Genomic DNA, 19,652 nt, shown 5'->3' with positions numbered 1-19,652 from the left:
TTTACAAAAATTAAAATCTTCCTATTGTTTTTCCTTTTTCCTTTTATTTTTCCTTTTCTTTTCTCTTGATTGAATCAATCATCAAACATTAATTGGATGATGATTTTTTTTTATTTTCTTTTGGCCGGCCACCTCATCAAGGAAAGAAAAACATTTTTATAAAATTTTATAAACCCTTATAAAATTTTACAAGTTCTCTTCTAATTTCCTAAAGTAGGAGTTAAAAAAGGAAAGTTTAAAAATTAAAACCATGTTTTAAAATTTAAAACTTCTCTTATAAAATTTCCTTTTTTAACATGGTGATAGAAAATTTAAATTTTAAAACTTCTCTTCCTTTTTTTCCTTAAACCATGAGGAAGGTTAAAAAAGGAAAGTTTTAAACTCTTTTAAACTTTCTTTTAAAACATGTGGTCTAATTCAAATAAAGAAAGTTTTTAAATTTAAAATATCTCTTTTAAAACTTGTAGTTTTCTACAAAGAGAAGATTTTAAAAATTCAAAACACCCCTCTTTGTTTGAATTATTGTGGTCGGCCCCTACATGCTTGGACACCAAGCAAAGGGCCGACCCTTTAAGAGGAGATGGTGGCCGACCATTGCTTGGTCATCAAGCAATGGACCGGCCCCCTTCTTGGACACCAAGATGGACTTTTCTTTGGATGGACTTGAGGCTTTAATGAGGCTACGACAGGGACATAGAGGAGAAATTAGTTTTGGCCTTCCGATGAGCTTGAGTATCCCGTATTCGCCCCAAACACACAACTCAAGTTCATCGATAATAACTCATTCCACTAGAGAGTTATTATTGCACTACCGCACCAATCCCAAATTATATTATGGGCTCCTTCTTATCATGAGTGTGTTAGTCTCCCTGTGTTTAAGATAACGAATGTCCGCTAATTAAGTAAGTTACTGACAACTCACTTAATTAATATCTAGCTCCAAGAGTAGTGCCACTCAACTTCATTGTCATGTCGGACTAAGTCCACCTGTAGGGTTTAACATAGCAATCCTTATGAGCTCCTCTTGGGGACATTCTCAACCTAGATAACTAGGACACAGATTCCTTTTATAATCAACAACACACACTATAAGTAATATCATTTCCCAACTTATCAGACCTATTGATTTATCGAGCTAAACCTCACCCTTTGATAAGTCAAAGAAATAAATATTAAATATATGTGCTTGTTATTATATTAGGATTAAGAGCACATACTTCCATAATAACTAAGGTCTAGTTCTTTTATTAAGTCAGTAAAAAAAGAACTTACCTAAAATGGTTTTACTCAATACACTTAGAGTGTACCAGTGTAATTTATTAATCAAGATAAACTAATTCTTAATTACACTACGACTATTCCGATGGTTTGTTCCTTTCCATTTTAGTCGCGAGCAACTGTTTATAATTTATAAAGAACCGACAACATGATCTTCTGAGTGTGACACCGCACACCATGTTATGTACTATATAAATTAATTGAACAATTACATTTAACAAATAAATATAGATATTGACCAATGTGATTCTTTTATTTCAAAAATAAATGTTTACAAAAGCTAGGCTTTTAGTATACACTCTAACACCTAGATCTTGATCGGGAAGCTGTACCGCTAGTCTCTGATCGAGGAGTTGTGTCCCTAGTGTTTGATCGAGGAGCTGTGCCCCTAGTGTCTAATCGGGGAGCTGCGCCCCTAATGTCCGATCAAAGATCTAGGGCCCTAGTCTCCGGTCATGGAACTAGGTTCATACTCTTGTAGCGGAGAGCTATAACAGATCATGTGGTCATAAAGAGGGAGTAGAGCTCGTAGCATACATAGTCTAGGAGATATGTCGCCCGGCTAAGGATCCATCTCAGTCCCTCGACTCCCGAATACCTGTGGAGTCAGGGAAAAAATATAATGGAAAAACTAACTTGTCGGCTAGCTGAAGCTCTAAGTCAGCCCCTCAACTTCTGAATACCCGTGGAACGAGGGGAGAATATAACATGCTTGTTGAAATCCTCTAGGACTGTGATAATGACAAAGAGTTGTCTGGTGCCCTCTATCTTCACGTTCCGGAATAGGTGGAGAAGATTCCCACAGATAACGCTAAATTAATCCTGTCCGAAAGATGAGTCGGACGGGGAGATAGGTGATGTGACCGAAGTTTGACTGAATTGTTCGATACTCGAGGCAAATCTAACGAATATATAAGAAACATGCTAAGGATATAATAATGAAATGAATGAAGGATGAATACGATAATCGCACCCTGGCCTAGGGAGGCGCCCTCTGTTGGATCGATGAGCTGGTTGTGGCGTTGATTGAGTTGCTGTGACTTGAAAGAGTTGATGAATGCGAGCCGGATGAGGAGCTAGATCTCATGGCACGGAGCCAAACACGAGCTGGACCAGGAAGGCAGCATGCATGCCAGGTCCTAATAGCGACACATAGGATGGGATATGACATCGGCACAGAAGTCGGGATACAATAACGACACGAAGGCCGGAACACGACGACGGCTCGAAGGTTGGAACACAATGACGGTTCGAAAGCCTGGAATAGGTCAGATCGGAGCATCATCGTAGCAGTGCCTCGGAGGCCCGAATAACATCAGAGGCGTGCGACAATGCGAATGGCCCGAAAATAGCCTCCGATGAGGTAATACGAGAGGCGATAATGTGGCGTCCTGGAGGAGGAAACTAGGGGGGGTTGTTGTTAATGCCGGCAAAGATGGAACTCGAGGCCGGACTTGACTATCGGCGGTCCAGAGGGCGGCGGCCGCTGGGAACGGCTGTGGACTTCGGTGTGCCAAGGCAGAGGGAGACTGCGTGCATGGCAGTGACTTGACCCGCAATGAGGCGGAGAGGCCTGCTGGCGTCGACGGTGAGAGTGGCATGAGGAGGAAGGAAAGAGGCGACGGTGGTGCTCCTTGGTGGCGTCAGCATGGAGAATGGTGAGCGAAGGCGGTACTGGCCGCGGGGGGAGAGGAAGAGAGGAGAGGGGCAGTTCGTCCAAGGAGGCGTCAGTACTCATCAACAGCAGGCAGCGTCTAAGGTGGCATTTGCGATAGTAGGGCGCTTTTCCCAGCGTGAGGCGGTAGTGCTGGGGGTGCCGCCGAAGGCGGCATGGAGAGGAGAAAGGGGGAGGAGGAGTCGGCAGCATCGGCGTAGAGAGGAAGAAGAGGCGTCAGCGCCAGCTTGAGAGCGTGACGACGAAAGAAGTGACGCCTCAGAGCTTTTGCCAGTGTGAGGAAATAGGCTGCCGGGGTGACGCCGGAGGTGACGTTGGCGGCCCCCCCCCCCGGATGTGCTCCCATGACGGCAACGTAAAAATACTAAGAAGAAGCCCCCGTGAATAATATTTTTTCTCCCTCTTAATGCCCTAAACTACGATCGGATAAAAATACCCCACCTTTTCTTCTTACTTTCTCCCCGGCCTTCAGCTATATCCGTATCCGTGACCAAATAAGATTTAGCATAACATAGAGATAATCTTACCTATAAGATTAATTGCAAGTAGACCTAACATGTTAAATTAATCTAACCAACATTTACCCTTTATACGCACTGTACAATGAATGAATGAATCATTGACTCTTTTGCTCCACGATCCTACAAAAACAAAAGACATTAAAACACTTATGATTGAGCGTTGCGACGTTGCTCTCTAGTTTGTCGCCGCCCAGGGTCAGACACCATTACCAATCGAAAGATTACGAGAGGGAGTTGGGAGCAAGGAGACGATCAATTTTAGGGATTAAGGTTTGAAATGTAAAAATAAGGCTGTTGATGATATTTCATGGACTTTTTCTAACTCACGTGGTGATCACCTGTACATCCCATTAAATTTTAATTGAGGACCCCACGGAAGTGATGGTATGTTTGTCACATCAGGTTGTGAGATCGAACTGTAAAATTATCGGGGCGTAAATCTTCGAATCCTGTGTAACTCCACCATCATTTATCCTCTCGGTTTGCTTTATCTCCCTCGTGACGAACGGTTTCACCTTTTACCGCATTAAATTTTAATTAAGTACTAAGTAGTTGACGGTAGACACTGTTTTGTAAGACAAATTACAGATGAGTGATATAAATGACAAACAAAAAAGTTTCGAGGGACGAAACACTAAGGACATATTTTCCCATAGACCGTCGTCTCCTCCCGATCTGCTTCGTTTAGGGTTACGCCTTTGCGCTTCTTCAATCGGTCTATCGATCTCGCTCCCATGGCGTTGGAGTGGGTGGTGCTGGGCTATGCGGCTGGCGCAGAGGCGATCATGCTTCTCTTCCTCACGCTCCCGTTCCTTGACAGCATCCGCCGAGGGCTCATCGCTGTCGTCCACAGCGCCCTGAAGCCGCTCCTGTCGGTAGTTCCCTTCTGTCTATTCCTTCTTGCCGACATCTATTGGAAGTACGAGACGCGACCGACCTGCGAGCAGGAGAACTCGTGCACCCTTACCGAGCACATCCGCCACCAAAAATCTATGATCAAGAGCCAACGCAACGCTCTTCTCATCGCATCGGCGATGCTTCTCTACTGGTTGCTTTTCTCCGTCACCGGTCTTTTAGTGCGCATCAACCAGCTGAACCAGCGCCTCGAAAAGCTCAAGCGCTCTGATTGAGCCTGGGATCTTACAAATCCAACATGATTGCTTTCGTCCCTTCTTCAGACTTGGCCTTTTTTTTGCAATTTATTTTTGCTCGATCGTTTTGATCTTTTTATTTGAAAGATTTAGTTCTTGTTTGCATCTCTGTTATGGAATACTGATCTATGCTTCTTTTGGTATATCAGATAGCATGCTGTAAGATCCGCCTAGATAATCCAATGTGGTTTTTCACTGCAAATTTGATATACTTAAATCTTCTACTTGGAATAATTTTCATCCGGCTGAACAATATTATTTATTCTTCCTGTTATTCTTGATGAATCAAACTTTAGTTTTGGGTTTATTTTATTTCTTCAAGTTATTCTTGCCTCACTTTGGGTTGTGTTACTATCTTATATGCCGCTCATGACTGACATCTGCTCACTGTTTCCTGAATAATTTTGTAAAGTTCAGTGCTTTCATGTAGTTGGTTCCGTGAGCTGAACTTCATGCTTTGTATGTTCAATGATGTGCATAGGTTTCCTCTTTACTAGTGTTCATATTAATTTATGGATGAGTAAATTTATGAAGCTCTTACATTGCTAAGCAATCCTTTTTTAGGATTACATCTTATAATTGTGTTCTTGTAGCCACAATACCATCACAGAATGAGATGTTTTTTTGCAGTTCCTCTCTTCTACTCGCAGCAAGATTATGATAGCTGCAAAACCACGTGGTTCAGCATAAGCTATGCTGAGGATTGACACTGTGTTTTGCTGTATATCTCTGTGTTATAATTCTATTCTTGGTTAAACTGATACTCATTAGCAATAATCTTAAATTTCTGTGACTACTAAATTTATGAAATGTTGACTTCAAAAATTTGAAAATGGATTTGTCAAACTTCACCGTTAGCGGAAATTTCTTGTTGACTCTGGGAGAATATGCCTAGATGGTGGTTGCAGGCGATTGATTTAGCATACTTACATACTAGTTATATGCTGGTTTTGAATGGCAAAAATATACTTCGATTCACTCATTAAAGGCCATTGATTTATGTTGCTTTCATTTCAATATTGATTCTAAGATATATATTTGTACTATAATTTCCTAGTTTGTGATTTACTGAGATGAAATGTTAGTGCAAGTTTTAGGAGAACAAGTAAACATGTTCTACTCAGAGCTTGACTGCAGCATAGCCTCTAGTTTTACAAATTGTGTTCTTGATTCTATGATGTCGTCATATTTCATCTTTTTTCATATGCAGCTTGCAGGTAATAGTTGTGGTCAAATTGATCTACATGTGCATAGGGCTGTAAACGAGCCAAGCCAAGCCGGGCTGAGCTTTGGGGTGTTCAAGCTTGTTTGATAAGATAACCGAGTCGAGCCGAGCTGAGCTTAAAATGAACCAAGCTTTTGAAATGAGTGTTCAAGCTTGGCTTGGTTTATTTTTTATGAGTTTGAGCTTGTTTGAACCTTGGCTTGAGCTTGGTTCGTTTAGATGTTATCAAGCTCTCAATTCAAGCTTGGTTTGAGCTTGGTTCGAGCTTGGTTTGAGCTTGGTTTGTTTAGATGTTATCAAGCTCTCAATTCAAGCTTGTTTGATTGTCTGAAACTTTTAATTATTTGATTGGTTATTAAGATTGATAATTTAAATTTATTTATTTATTTTATTTTATTTTATTATTTATTTAGCATATTGAAAAGAGTTTTATTAATAAATATGGTTCGTGAACATTGTTCACGAACGTTGTTCAGGAACATTGTTCACGAACGTTAACGAGCTGAACACATATGTGTTCAAGCTTGTTTGTTTAGCTTAACGAGCTGTTCAAGCTTGTTTATTTAATTAATCTTATGTATATTGAACGAACATAAACAAGCTTTTACCAAGCCGAACACCAAGCTTGTTCACGAACGCTTGGTTTATTTACAGCCCTACATGTGCATACCTATCATATTTATCTTTTTTCATTTTAGATGAACTTAACTAGACCTTTCAAAAGGAGGAGCAATTTTGGTAGGGTCGAACAATGTTTTTTTTTTTATCAACATGGATAAGTTATGTATGTAGAGTAAACAAGCGAAGATTAAATTTTATGACAAATACAGTTAACATATATGCTCATCATTCAGACATGTTTCATTAAGTTGGTTGTTAAATCTTTTTATTTTGACATGATCGTATACAAGATCCAGGCATCCTTTTATTCACTGCAAAGCACTTCATAATCGATCAGATGTTTTATTACATAGATAGGCGTCTACAAGTTTACTGGACGCCATTATTTGCCTCGTTCGCCTGCCTTAAGCTTCAGCATATTCAAATCAATTAATCAAATAGTTATGTTTATTTTAATCTGCAAAACAAACTAGAGGGTAAAAAAAAATTGAGAATTCAATCAATTACCTGATCGTTTGGGGAGTACTTTTGGCATCAAAAGATTTCAATATGTGACTAGCCACTATAGCATGAGCTGCCTCTGTGAGATGCAATCCGTCCCAGGAAACGTACCTTGATGGATCGCTGCACAAAGTCGAGAGTGGGCTCCCGCATGGGGCGGACAATGAGGCGTTGTACGGCCCCTCGCCTCCACAGCATGCGACCAATGTCTCGTCTATACCTGTCTCTCCAAGCGATGATTAGGATCAATTTAAGCGATTACTAACAAAGCTAGTTTTGTTCTTACCATATGTGCCTGGATGTAAGTAGAGATGCATTACGGGGCCATAGTAATCAGCATACAAGATCTTGGAATGCAGGTAAGTTCTTCGGAAGCGCTCCAGCTCACGCTGCAACAGCCGATTGTGGTATTCTGTGAGATCGTTCAACCAGTCGATGCATCCAGTTTTAGGATTTCGGTCTTCTTGATAGAGTGTGAGGTACAACGGGCTGCATCCTAATGGATAAATCCCAGCTACTAGTATGGTCTCTGCTCCTCCTTGAATCAAACTCTGCCAATGAATTAGGAACGAGTAATTCGATCGATAGTAATGTGTTTCAATCTGAAATATGCTGATTTCTCACATCTATCGTTGCACCAATTACACGGACAACCATGGGGGCGTATCTTTGGATGTCAGTGTTGTTCACTCCGTCTAGGAGCAACAAGTGCCAGTAGTCATTAATGCCCATCTCGCCTAGGAAGAAGAACGGCTTGGCTTCCGGCGTTACGGATTGTTGTATTAGTTTTTCCGAAGGAAAAGAGCGTTGGTATTCATGGAACCATGAAAGCTGGACGTTGAGGGAGTACTCAGCACATGCAAGGTTCATCCCATGGGCTTCGAAGATATCGGTAAGCGCGCAGGCTCCGCCCACGGCAAAGTTAGCTCCTCGCTTTAAGTGCTCCTTGCTATTGTTTCCCGCGCGATAGGGTGCTACTAGAGGCAGCCCTAGTGCTTGTGCTGAGAAATTATACCATAGTGTTTGTTTACAGAGATATATATTGATGCTGAACAATTTTGTCCAAGGAATTAAGGAAACACACACTAGCTATAAAATGAAAACAGATCCCCAAACATATAATACCAATAAAGTCCACGACGAGTCGGCCATCCGAGAAGCGGCCGGTAGGATGTCTGAAGTAAGTCTCGCCGTAGGGCAGGTGGTTGGTTGGTACCACATCGCCACCAAAGTAAGCTAGGTTTCCGGTGTCGGTGAGTGAGTCTCCGAAAGCCAATAGCGCAGAATAACCACCAGCCGCTGGAGCAACGATGAAGAGGAGTAGGAAAAGGACAAGACAAGGGAAGCTGGTGGAGAGGGAAGGGGCCATGGCCACCGAAACTGAACCAAAACGCAGAGGAAGAAGGGCCGGTTCTGCTACATTTCTTAGATGACGACGCCAGTGCGGCTTTATTATACTTTGAACCACGTGTTTTTTTTCTAAAAAAAACAAAAAAAATTTTAACGCGTGAGTGGCTAGGCATATAAAAACGGGCCGGCGCGAGCACTTCGTTGGCAAAATGTAATTCCAGAAAGAGTGGAATTAATGTATATGGATTACTTGTGGTTTACATTGATTAAAAGTCGACATTTATATATATGTGCATTTATTTAAAATGACCTAAGTTCTTCCTTCTATAAGTTTCTAGCGAATCAACTTCATAACGTTCTGCGTTACACAATCATGGCGTTGTAAAATTTGATTATTGAAAAGTAACTTCAAAACTTTATTAACTCACAAAATAAAATTCCAAAAGACGATACCTTCATATAGTTAAAAGTTTAAATCATAAAGTTAAACATATAAATCATTGCAGCCTGGTGATGTGGTTCTCAGGGACGATCAGAGACGGAGCTACCTATGGGCAGTCTTGGGCTATAGCCCAGCCCATTTTTTAAGACGTACGATTTGATCCACTATAGTTGACCGTCCAATGACACACTTAACTGATCTGTCATATTGCTCTTTGTAGAATAATTTTTATATTAAATAACAAAATCGGTCTTAAAATATTTATTCCTAACTTATTCCGTTTTCTTATTCATTTCTCCTTCGAATAATAAATTTTACTGACTCAACAAACTAGGTTGATCAGATTAAACGTAGTTGAGTTGGTTGTTCGTTCCAACTGGTTAAGACAAGTTATTCAGTTTAGATAGACTAGTAGAAGCAAGAAGATTGGGCAACCTAGTTGATCTTATCGTAAGATCCTCGAGCTTGACTCACCGGAATACTAGCAAAAAAATTGACCCCTATTATAGAGATTGTCGTAAAAGACAAGCTAAAAGTTGATTTAGCAAGAAGAACAGTAGCCTCTCTCATTTTTTTTTTTTATGTCCTTTCCTTAATTTCGATTAGCTATTCTTTTATACCCTTTCGGTGGATCATCCATCTTCCTCTATTTAATGATGTTTCATCTATTATAGAGGATTTTCATTTTGCTCCTTCCATGTATTTAATAAAATTATAATACTTGTATAATTAATGAAACCATATCAAATGAGGGATACTGTTGTTTTGCTCCTTGTAATTGTTCCCCTTTCCCACATACTCGTCCCACATACTCATGCACTATTAATAGATATTTAATGTAGGTGACGTCAATTCATCGAGACATAAATAAATAGTGTCAAAATGATATTTTCCCGACGCAAAGAGAGTCTTATAAGTTCCCCGATCAGTAGCTCAATTGCATTAGATGTTAAAATCAAATAGGAGATTAGTCATACCAGCGCCCCAAGGATATACCTTGTCCACTTGGACACATGTGAGTATCATGTCTATGTCCGATCAACTTAATTAACACCTAATCGGGAGGACCTATAGCGATAAGTTAAAATAGGGGTTATCTACTATGCATTGACCTTGACTTTGACTGCCCCACCATCCCTTATATTAACTTCTTGACGTCACTTGGCGTCCTCTTTGGACCGCCACATCACTAGTCAAGCTAAACTTATGTTCAACTAGGGACGGATGCATGTACGAACGCTCGAGCATGACCTCACGCCACACTTATGAACCAACTACCTCTATTTCATCATTGGTGGCATGCTCTCTAATACTTAGTGACCAGACCTTCACCCTTAAATTTTTAACCTTTATGAATTAAATATCATTACTGATAAATGAATTTAACAATTTCACAAATAATTTAAAATTATATTTAATAAAAAAATTAAAATGTGATGAAATATAAGAAAAAAAATGAGATGATAACATGCTCATAAGAAGTGAATTCGAACCTCTTCAAGAACGGACTCTACCAACTCGAGATCAACCCAGTACATTTGTAATTTCTAGATCCATCACTGGGGACGATTGTGCTATGTTTCCGCAACTAATGGTAAGAAGAAAAAAAATCTAATAGTTCAATTTCAAATCTAATATTGTTAACTAGCCAAGTCAGCCAAACGTAAATTTTATATGGTTCAAACTTAACAAAATAATAATAATTATTTTTTAGCTTTGTTTAAATATTATACACTACATAAAATCATCTATTAGGAGCGGAAAATATTGTCACTAATTAGTTGCTAAATTCATTTAACAATCGATTAACGACCAATTTAGTCTTGTTATAATTTTAGTCGCTAACGAAAATAACGACTTAAATTAGTATTATCCAAAAATCTGTACAAAATTATAAAATCACACTCGTCAAAATACTATAAGTAACTACATCTAAATCCACACAATATCGACACCAATTAATTTAATATTCAATAAACACAAAACATTATTTTTAAAATACAAATATTTATCCGAAAATATTTATGACATAAATTCATAACAAATACAAGATAATGATCACAGTGTAAAACAAGGCATGAGATTTTAAATATGTTTAGACGGAAAAAAAATTCACATATGGATATCTTCCATCTGTTAATTTTATGATCATTTTCATATATTTTTTATATGTAACTTTAATTATATTTTTAATAATTCTTCCTCAAGAGGACCATTAATATTTTCTTATGATTTAAATTTTCTTTCAAGCATACAGTCATTTTTGAGTTATTTTAGATCTCTTTTCAAGCATCCTATCATTATTAACTTATTTCGAGCCTCCCCTCAAGTATCTGGTCACTATTAATTTGCTTTAGGTTTTCCCTCAAATATCTGGTCACTATTGACTTGCTCCGATTCTCTAAAACATTTTCATCACCTAGGGTTCAGTCTTTAGGATCTAGTCAAGGACCCATGACCTACTTAGACTTTTTACCGCATAGGGTGCACTCCCTAGGATTTTCACCAAACATGCATCTAGTCACCTTTGACTTAGTTGCACTTGTTGCTTAGAATTCACTCCTCTGGGTGCCCCCATCTCCTTCGTTCAAGGCCACCATTCCACCTATATGACTCGATTTAGATCATTACTCTGATACCACTTGTTTCTGTAAGTACTCTAGGTTGGTTTGATGTGATCAACCGAGTTAAATTAGGTCCTGTATTGTTTTAATGTCTTGTGTCTAAATGTGCAGGAGCTTAGGAACACAAGAAGTTGAGTGGAAGACACAGTGAGTGAGAATGATGACACGGGAAGTGAGTCGATAAGCTCAGTGCATCCGAGGGATGAAAAAGCTATGGAAGAGTACATTGGTGTGCGAGAAGGGCGCGCATGGAGAGTTCAAGGGATGACAAGTTAGGGAGAAAATCTATTCGAGGAGAAGGTTGGAGTTGGATTTAGGTAAGTTCAACTTCGGACGCTCAGAGCATCACCCAAAGAAGAGTGAGGAAAAGTTATTCAGTTTTGAAGGTTGACTATTCGAGCTGGCTAGTGAAAGATGCCCTCAAGGTGATGGATAGCGTCCTCGCCCCTTTTCATGGAAGGCACCCTTAAGGTAATGGAAGGCACCCTCGTTCCTTTTAATGGGAGCCACCCTCAAGCTGGTTGGAGGTGACTCCAGTAGCCATTAAGCTACCGTTAGAGAGGATAAAATTCCATCGGATTGAGGATAAACTTTATCCTCTTGGAGTCATCTTAGACCTCTTTGGAGGCACCTCCAAGCGATGAAAACCAATAGCAAACGGTTCGCAAGCTATTTGGAGCTCGATTCGGTAAAAAGCTCGCTCGAGTTCGTTCGTTTATTTTATCGAGCCGAGCTCGAGCTCGATTTCGAGCTTGACAGTTTTATCGAGCCGAGTTCGAGCTTAAGGATATTCAGCTCGTGAGCTTGCGAACATGTTCGTTTATAGGCTCGCGAGCCAAAAAAATGAGTCTTAAAATAAGTCTTAAACTGAGCAAAAAAAATGAGCTCTAAAACGAGCAAAAAAAGGAACTCTAAAACGAGCCTTAAAATAAGTTTTAAAATGAGCCAAAAAACGAGCTCTAAAACGAGCCAAAAACGAGCTCTAAACGAGTCCGAAAACGAGCCCAAGCTCGCTTAACGAGTTAGGTTTGTTAACTTTGATAATCGAGCTAATAACGAGCCGAGCTCAAACTGTTCACGAACTTGATAATTCTAAAATGAGCCGAGCTCGAGCCTTGTGATAAAAGCTCGATTCGAGCTCGAGCCAAGCTCGAGCCTATACTGTTCGGCTCGGTTCAGCTCGTTTACATCCCTGAATAGCCACTTCATCCCACGAGGTTATAAAAAGCCCTCTAGTGTTAAAAATTAAACAACAACAAGAGTATTAATCTTCCTAGCTGTTTCTGAGCGTTTCTGAGTGTTCAAAGATTGTAAGAGACTTCTATGTCTTTAACAAAGGAATTTTTTAATTGAGTTTTTCATTATCTTGGATTAATAACTATTTAGGTTGTAACCAAGTAAACTTTTTTATCCTCTTACTTATTTTATGTTATTATTTTTAATTATTGTACTTAATTAATATTGAGTCCTTGCTCTTTTAAAAAAATAAGAGAATTTCTCTAACTTATTTTCAGAGCTATTCACTCCTCATCTAGCCCAGCCTACATAGACATACAATTGGTATCATAGACAAACCACTCTAGAAGGAGTAATAGCTTGCTAAAGCAAGTAAATGATGGTCATATCAAGCATCTACTCGCTAAAGTTCGAGGGGGGAGTTCACACTATATAAATGCCAGATGAAGATATTTTTCAAAACCGATTTCAACATTCATTTTAATAATCAAATATGATTTTGTAGTACCCAAAGATCAACATGGAGAAGAAAAGGAAGAGCATATGTGAACCAAAAAGGAGTAGAACAATTTCGTAACAAACAGAAGAGCTGAATTTCACCTACTAAGCTTACTTCCACCCCAGGAAGTCAACGAGATCGGTAACTACGACTTAGCAAAAGAATTCTGGGAGAAATTTCTAGAATTGTATAAAGCGATCTCAGAAGCGAAGCTCGCAAGACGAGACCTACTCCGGAATCAACTTAGCAACCTCCAACTTGAACAAGGAGAAACGGTTGCTCAACTACATGCCAAACTCAAAGAGCTGATCATCGGACTCATCAACCTCGGAGAAATGATAACCAATCGAGACACCTTGAGATACACACTTAATGTCTTCCCGAGGATCCTAGACTAGAGATCGATAATCGATTCCTACTACATCTCTAAGGATTTTGAGATAAGTACCTTATAAAGTTTATTTTCTACCTTGAAATTACACAAAACTCAATGTGCAAGACTGAGAAAAGAAAAGGGGCCGTGTCAAAACTTAGCACTGCAAGCCAAGCAAATTGGACTAGATTTAGGTTTATTAGTGGATGAAGACAAGCAAACATACATGGTAAGAAAGCAAAATAGGTTCTTTAATATTAATAAATTTAATAAGATGCAGACCAAGAAGTTCCTCCCTAAAAGAAGAAAAATTCAATGCTATAATTGTACCGAAGAGAGATACATCAAAGATAACTACCCGAACCTGAAGAGCAAAGAAAAAGACAAAGACAAAGGGACCTGAAAGTTCAAACAACGGAACCTCAAAGCAACATGGGACGAGTTGTCAACAAAAGAATCGAAGAATGAAGAATACGTTGGAATTGCACTTACAACCAACTACCAAGAGGAAAGCATCGATGAAGGGGAAACTACTTCAGAGGAAAGCAACAGTGAAGGAGGAGCATTCAATTTCGAATCCGATAGGTAAGTAAGGTATGCCTTCTACCTCCTCACTAATTATACGAAGGTATTAAACTCATGTCTAGATCTTTATGTAAACTTAGATTTAAGAATATTAAATTGAAAAAGGACAATATAGATTTGAAAACGATCTTAGTTAAAGCATGTCCACTGGAAGAATTTGAAAAAATTCAAATGGAAAATTCTAAATGAAAAGATCAAGTAGAAAGATTGAAAAAGAATGATGCATGCTCAAAATTTTCAAATTTTAGAAATAATAGAGAACTAAATTTTTGTATTAGGAGTGATAGAGGCTAAATTATAAAAGTAGTTAGAAATAATATTTCACTAATTTTTTTTTATAAATCTAGTAGGTAAAAACTCATATTGTGTTCCTAAATTATTCTTATTATGATTAAAGTTAATTTTTATACATAGTTTAGATTTAATTTACTTTAATTTTTAACATTACTTACAAAATCAATTAATTTGTATACCTGCTCTTCATATTTTCTGTTAAAATTTTTTTCTATGAAAAAGAATGTTATCTACTAACAGAAAAATATTCAAAATTTTTTTATTGTTGTATTATTTTTTAAAATTTTCTTTCAAAAAATGAATTTTGATAATTAAAAATGTTTCAAAAATTGATTTTTCAAAAAATTAGTTTTTATATGATAGTAAATTTTATTTTATGTTAAAATAAAACTTTTTGAGATTTTTTGATAATTATCTAATTTTTTATGAATTTTTGATTGAAAAATATAATTTTAAATTTAAAATTATTTTCAAATATAAATTTTAAAAATGTGATTTTTATGCTAAGGAATGTTATATTTTGAATGTTGGAAAAAAATAGCTAGATTTTTAGGAATATAAATCTATTTTTAATTATTTAAATTTAAAAATAATTATTTTTACTGAAAAATATTATTTCCAGTCAAAATAAAAATTCGTTTATTGTGATTTTTTTTTCCTGATCCAAGTAAATATCTTCAACATTGATTTTTTTTTTTTTGAGATTTTTCAGCAGATTAACATAATTTTTAAATTATTTTTTGAAGAACGGTAGCTTAATTCTTAAAAATTTATTTATTTGTAAATTAATTTTGGTAAAAATACATAGAGTTGGGTTAATTGTGTATGTCCCCTAGAAAAGTTTTAATATTTTTTACTCTAATTTTGCTTAGTTTCCTTTAGTTTTTTTGATGATCAAAAGGAAAGAATAATTATATATTAGGTTTTTGAGGAGTTGTTACTTCATTTATTTTATTACATTTTTTTTTTGCCTTTAACATTTGGACTTATAAATGTCATATTTAAGTTTTAAATTGTATTATTTTTGTCTTGATTAATCATAATCTTAACTCGGGTTGATACATATCAAAGGAGGGAAGATTATAAGTACTCAGATTGATTTTGATGTGATAAACAGAGTTAAGTTAGAATCTGTATTGTCTTGATGTCTTGTGTCTAAGTGTGCATGTAGGAGCTTATGAACACAAGAAGTCGAACGGAAGATATAGTGAATAAGAAGGATGACACGGGATACGAGTCGACGGACTCAGTGCATCCGAGGGACGAAAAGCTGCGGAAGAGTACACCGATGGACGATAAAGAAATGCACGAAGCATTCGAGGGATGAGAAGCTGGGGAGGAAGTATGTTCGAGGAGAAAGTTGGAGTTGAGTTTGGATGAGCTCAACTCAGACGATCAAAGGATCACCCAAAGTCTGTTTTAAAAAATACCTCCATCTAGCACTTCCATAGTGCAAAATCTCCCTCGAACTTCCGTGGATAAATGCTCGATTCAGTCATCTTCTTGTTGTTTTAGTCGGCAGTTAGTCCTTTTAAGGTGTTCGGGCTCTGATATCACTTATAGGATCACTGTGGACCGGCAAGAGGGGTGAATAGTGTATAATCAAATTTAACACTTCTCTTTCTTCCAAAGGAGAAACACATATTAATTATAATAAAAGAAGTGTATAAAAATAAGAAAAAAAATACCTTTAATCCCCCTCTATTTTCTATCAAGTAGCATTTTACCTCCTTTATTTTAAAAATAACATTTAACCCCCTTTGACCAAAGTCAAATGTGAAAAAAATTGTAAAAGACAATTACATCCTTGTCCTTTTGATATTTTTTGATAATCTTATGACGAAAAAATCATATTAAACTTATTGATAATTTACGTCCACTTCTATTTCATTTGTTGATATTTGAACTAATTCTAGATAATTCAATGCCATAATTGATATTTTCAACATGTGCATAACCCATTGATTTACTAATTAAAATCAATAAATTATATATAATCTCCAATACTATATAAAGATTAATACTTAATTATACAAATAAAATAAAATAAAGTAGTTTAAAATGTATATTTTCGTCACCCCGGCTGCACAACCTTCGAATACAATGTATAATAATTATTTTCTTCACTTCCCCCTAACTTTAAAATTTTAGATCCACCCCTGTTCACGATTATATAAGGTTCTGCCAAAATAAATGAAGGTATAATTATCTTTTCTTACATGAAGATAAATTTTCTTCATCTTCTTCAAGCCCTTTTGTTTTTTCACGTATGCATGTGAGCCTCACATCTCAGTTCATCACTAACTTGACCGTTAAATAGGGTCACACCAACAATGTCAATCCTCAACTGACAAGGTTTGCTTTGTAGGATATCCAGAGCGGACACACCGACAAACCAACATCAACCACAGATCCAAGCGAGTGACGAAGGGCACCTTCACTGGATGCTTCTATATTTTTTTTGTTCTTTTATGTATATTTTTCTCTCTTTGTACATTATCGATCCAACTAATCAATAATTAAAGAGCTAACCCAAAGACATATGTAATTATTTTCCACATTAATTCAATATATTTTTTGTTAGGGTCGAAATATGTTAGGAGAAGGGGGGGGGGGGTGAATAGCTCGTCGCGCTTGATTGCTTGCTTCATTGTTGTTGATAGGCAGCGGAATAAGACTATGAAGCACTCTACAATGCTAACACGAGGATTTACTTGGTATCCACCTCAAGAAGAGGTGACTAATCCAAGGATCCACACACGCGAGCACTCCCCACTAAGAAAATGCTCATTCTTGATAACTATCGGAGGAGGAGAAACCTCGTATAAGACTCACACACACATACAACTCAAAACAAGAAGAAATACAAACACAAACCTTACAAGGTTTACAACACTTATGCTCTCTTCTTGTTTGGCAATGCCTCTTGATGTTTGGGAATACAACTGTACTTCACTCAAAGACCCTTCTAGAACTGGCGTGTGTCACTGAGCTCGGTGGAGAAGAATCATTGAGAGTGGAGTTGAAGATCTGCCGAAGAAAATCCTCGCCAACGACTTTACCCTGCGCTAACGATTAGATCCCAATCAATTGAATGACTCTCAATCGATTGGGGAGACTTTGAATCGATCGGATGATCAATTCAGAGTGCCTCTATGCTCTCTGGAAATAGCCTAAATCGATCGCCCGATCGATTCAACTTCCGTGCATGTTTTCTAGTTCCCCAATCGATCGACCGATCGATTGGAGGTGCCCAATCGATCAACTGATCGATTGGAAACGCTTTTGTGAGCGCGATATAAGCTCCAAATCGATTGGCAGATCGATTAGGCCACTGCTTGTCGCAGCACAACTCCAATCGATCGGCTGATCGATTGAACACCTGTTCAATCGATCGCCTGATCGATTGAACCCCTGTTCAATCGATCAACTGATCGATTGGTCTCCTTTGACTTGCTTAAACTAAGTCTAGGGCCCCCAATTCCAATATCTGGTCAACCGTGACCTGTTAGAACATCATACCTAGCATCCGATCAACCTTGACCTGCTAGGACTCCTTCACCAAGTGTCCGGTCAATCCCTTTGACTCACTTAAACTTTTCTCCTTATGCCAAGTATTAGGTTAACCTTGACCCACTTGGACTTCCACCAGATGTCCGGTCACCCTCGACCCATCTGGATTTCCTCGTGCCAAGTGTCCAGTCAATCCCTTGACCTACTTGGATTTCTCAATACCAGGTGTCCGATCAATCTTGACCCACCTGAATTTTCACATGTCTGGCTTTACTCACTAAGTCTTTTCATCTGCTTAGTTTCACTCACTAGGACTTTCCATCTGCTTGGCTTCACTCACCAGGACTTTCACCTAGCTTCACTCACTAAGGTTTTCACCTGGCTTCACTCACCAAGACTTTCACTTAGCTTCACTCACTAGGATTTTCTAACCGTCTAGTTCCACTCACTAGGTCTTTTACCTGGCTTCACTCACTAGGATTTTCCATCTGCCTAACCTCCAGTTAGGACTTTCCCAGTCAAGTATCCAGTCAACCCTTTGACCTACTTGATTCTTCTTTATATCTAACTGGTCAACCTTGACTAGAGGGGAATTATATCAACAATATCTCCAAATGGTTGATTGCATCTGCAATCTCCATGTATTATCAAATATCGAGACCTAAACATCAATGCTCAAGCTTGAGCCAACTCAAGCTTAGTCAACCTGGTCAACCTGACCAGGGGATATTGCACCAACATTTTTTTCCTCTTAATATTATCAAAAAAAATATCAAAAATATAAGGACATAATTGCCTTTTATAATTTTTTTTACATTTGACTTTGGTCAAAGGGGGGTTAAGTGTTATTTTTTAAATAGAGGGGGCAAAATGCTACTTAATAGAAAATAGAGGGGGTTAAAGGTATTTTTCCCTAAAAATAAGTAAGAGACATTGGATTTACTTGGTTTGCAACCGAGGAGGTTACTAGTCCAAGGCAATGAAAGCCCCACTAAACAACTTCATGAAGGCGGAGTAGCTTCTTACAGAAATTGAAAGCTCAAAAACTAAAGAACAAGTTTGTAAACGAAATACAGAGCGTGTTGTTTTGAACTTTGAGCATTAGGACTCTATTTATAGACTGGTCGAATCTAGTCATTTGCTGACATGGCACTTTTCGAGTGCCTAGATCCGATCCGAGCACCTAGACTCGGTCAAATTGATCCATTCCATAACGATTTTTCTCTAACGGTTCTAGACTTCTCAGGCACCTAGACCTCGGTTTCCTTGGATAATGTTTTGGCCGTCCAAAGTTGAGCTCACCCGAACCCAACTCCGACCTTCTTCTCGAGTAGATTTCCTCCCGGCTTCTCGTCCCTCGGATGCGTCACGCGCTTCCTTCTCATCCACCAAAGTACTCATCCATAGCTCATCGTTTCTCGGATGCGCCGAACTCGTTGACTCCCTTTCTGTGTCATTCTTCTCACTCGCTGCGTCTCCCACTCAATTTTTTATTTTCCAAAGTCCCTGCATACTTAGACACAAAACATCAAATCTACCGAGCCTAAATTAACTTGGTTGATCATATTAAAATTCACCTGAGATATTTATAATGCATTCCAGAACTGGATCGCGTCATTAATTCAACCGATCCTCCTTGCTCATGTCGTTGATCAAGATCACATTGAAGTACCAATGATGGATGCCAAAAACTATTGGAATTTATTGGATGGATGGATTGACAGTTGCTACAAAAAAAAATCTTGTTTTGGAAATGAATTTTGC

At 38.1% G+C, this 19,652-nt stretch overlaps 2 protein-coding genes across 2 annotated transcripts; one reads left to right on the top strand and one right to left on the bottom strand.

Annotated features, from left to right (window-relative positions):
• The first annotated feature begins 4,082 nt into the window (after positions 1 to 4,082).
• On the top strand, positions 4,083 to 5,426 carry LOC122017896. The gene has a single exon (XM_042575612.1). It carries the CDS (start codon positions 4,209 to 4,211, stop codon positions 4,602 to 4,604), a length of 396 nt encoding a protein of 131 aa, XP_042431546.1. The 5' UTR covers positions 4,083 to 4,208; the 3' UTR covers positions 4,605 to 5,426.
• Positions 5,427 to 6,688: 1,262 nt separating this feature from the next.
• LOC122013339 (GDSL esterase/lipase At2g27360-like) lies at positions 6,689 to 8,393 on the bottom strand. The gene is made up of 5 exons (XM_042569597.1): positions 8,098 to 8,393; positions 7,597 to 7,973; positions 7,259 to 7,523; positions 6,979 to 7,192; positions 6,689 to 6,880 (listed from the first exon to the last, which is right to left on the bottom strand). Exons 1-5 carry the CDS (start codon positions 8,339 to 8,341, stop codon positions 6,841 to 6,843), a joined length of 1,140 nt encoding a protein of 379 aa, XP_042425531.1. The 5' UTR covers positions 8,342 to 8,393; the 3' UTR covers positions 6,689 to 6,840.
• Between the last annotated feature and the right edge of the window lie 11,259 nt (positions 8,394 to 19,652).

Source organism: Zingiber officinale, chromosome 8B, assembly GCF_018446385.1.
Source record: "Zingiber officinale cultivar Zhangliang chromosome 8B, Zo_v1.1, whole genome shotgun sequence".
Classification (NCBI taxonomy): domain Eukaryota; kingdom Viridiplantae; phylum Streptophyta; class Magnoliopsida; order Zingiberales; family Zingiberaceae; genus Zingiber; species Zingiber officinale.
The sequence above is the reverse complement of the archived record's forward strand: the minus strand, read 5'-3'. Positions and strand labels throughout refer to the sequence as shown.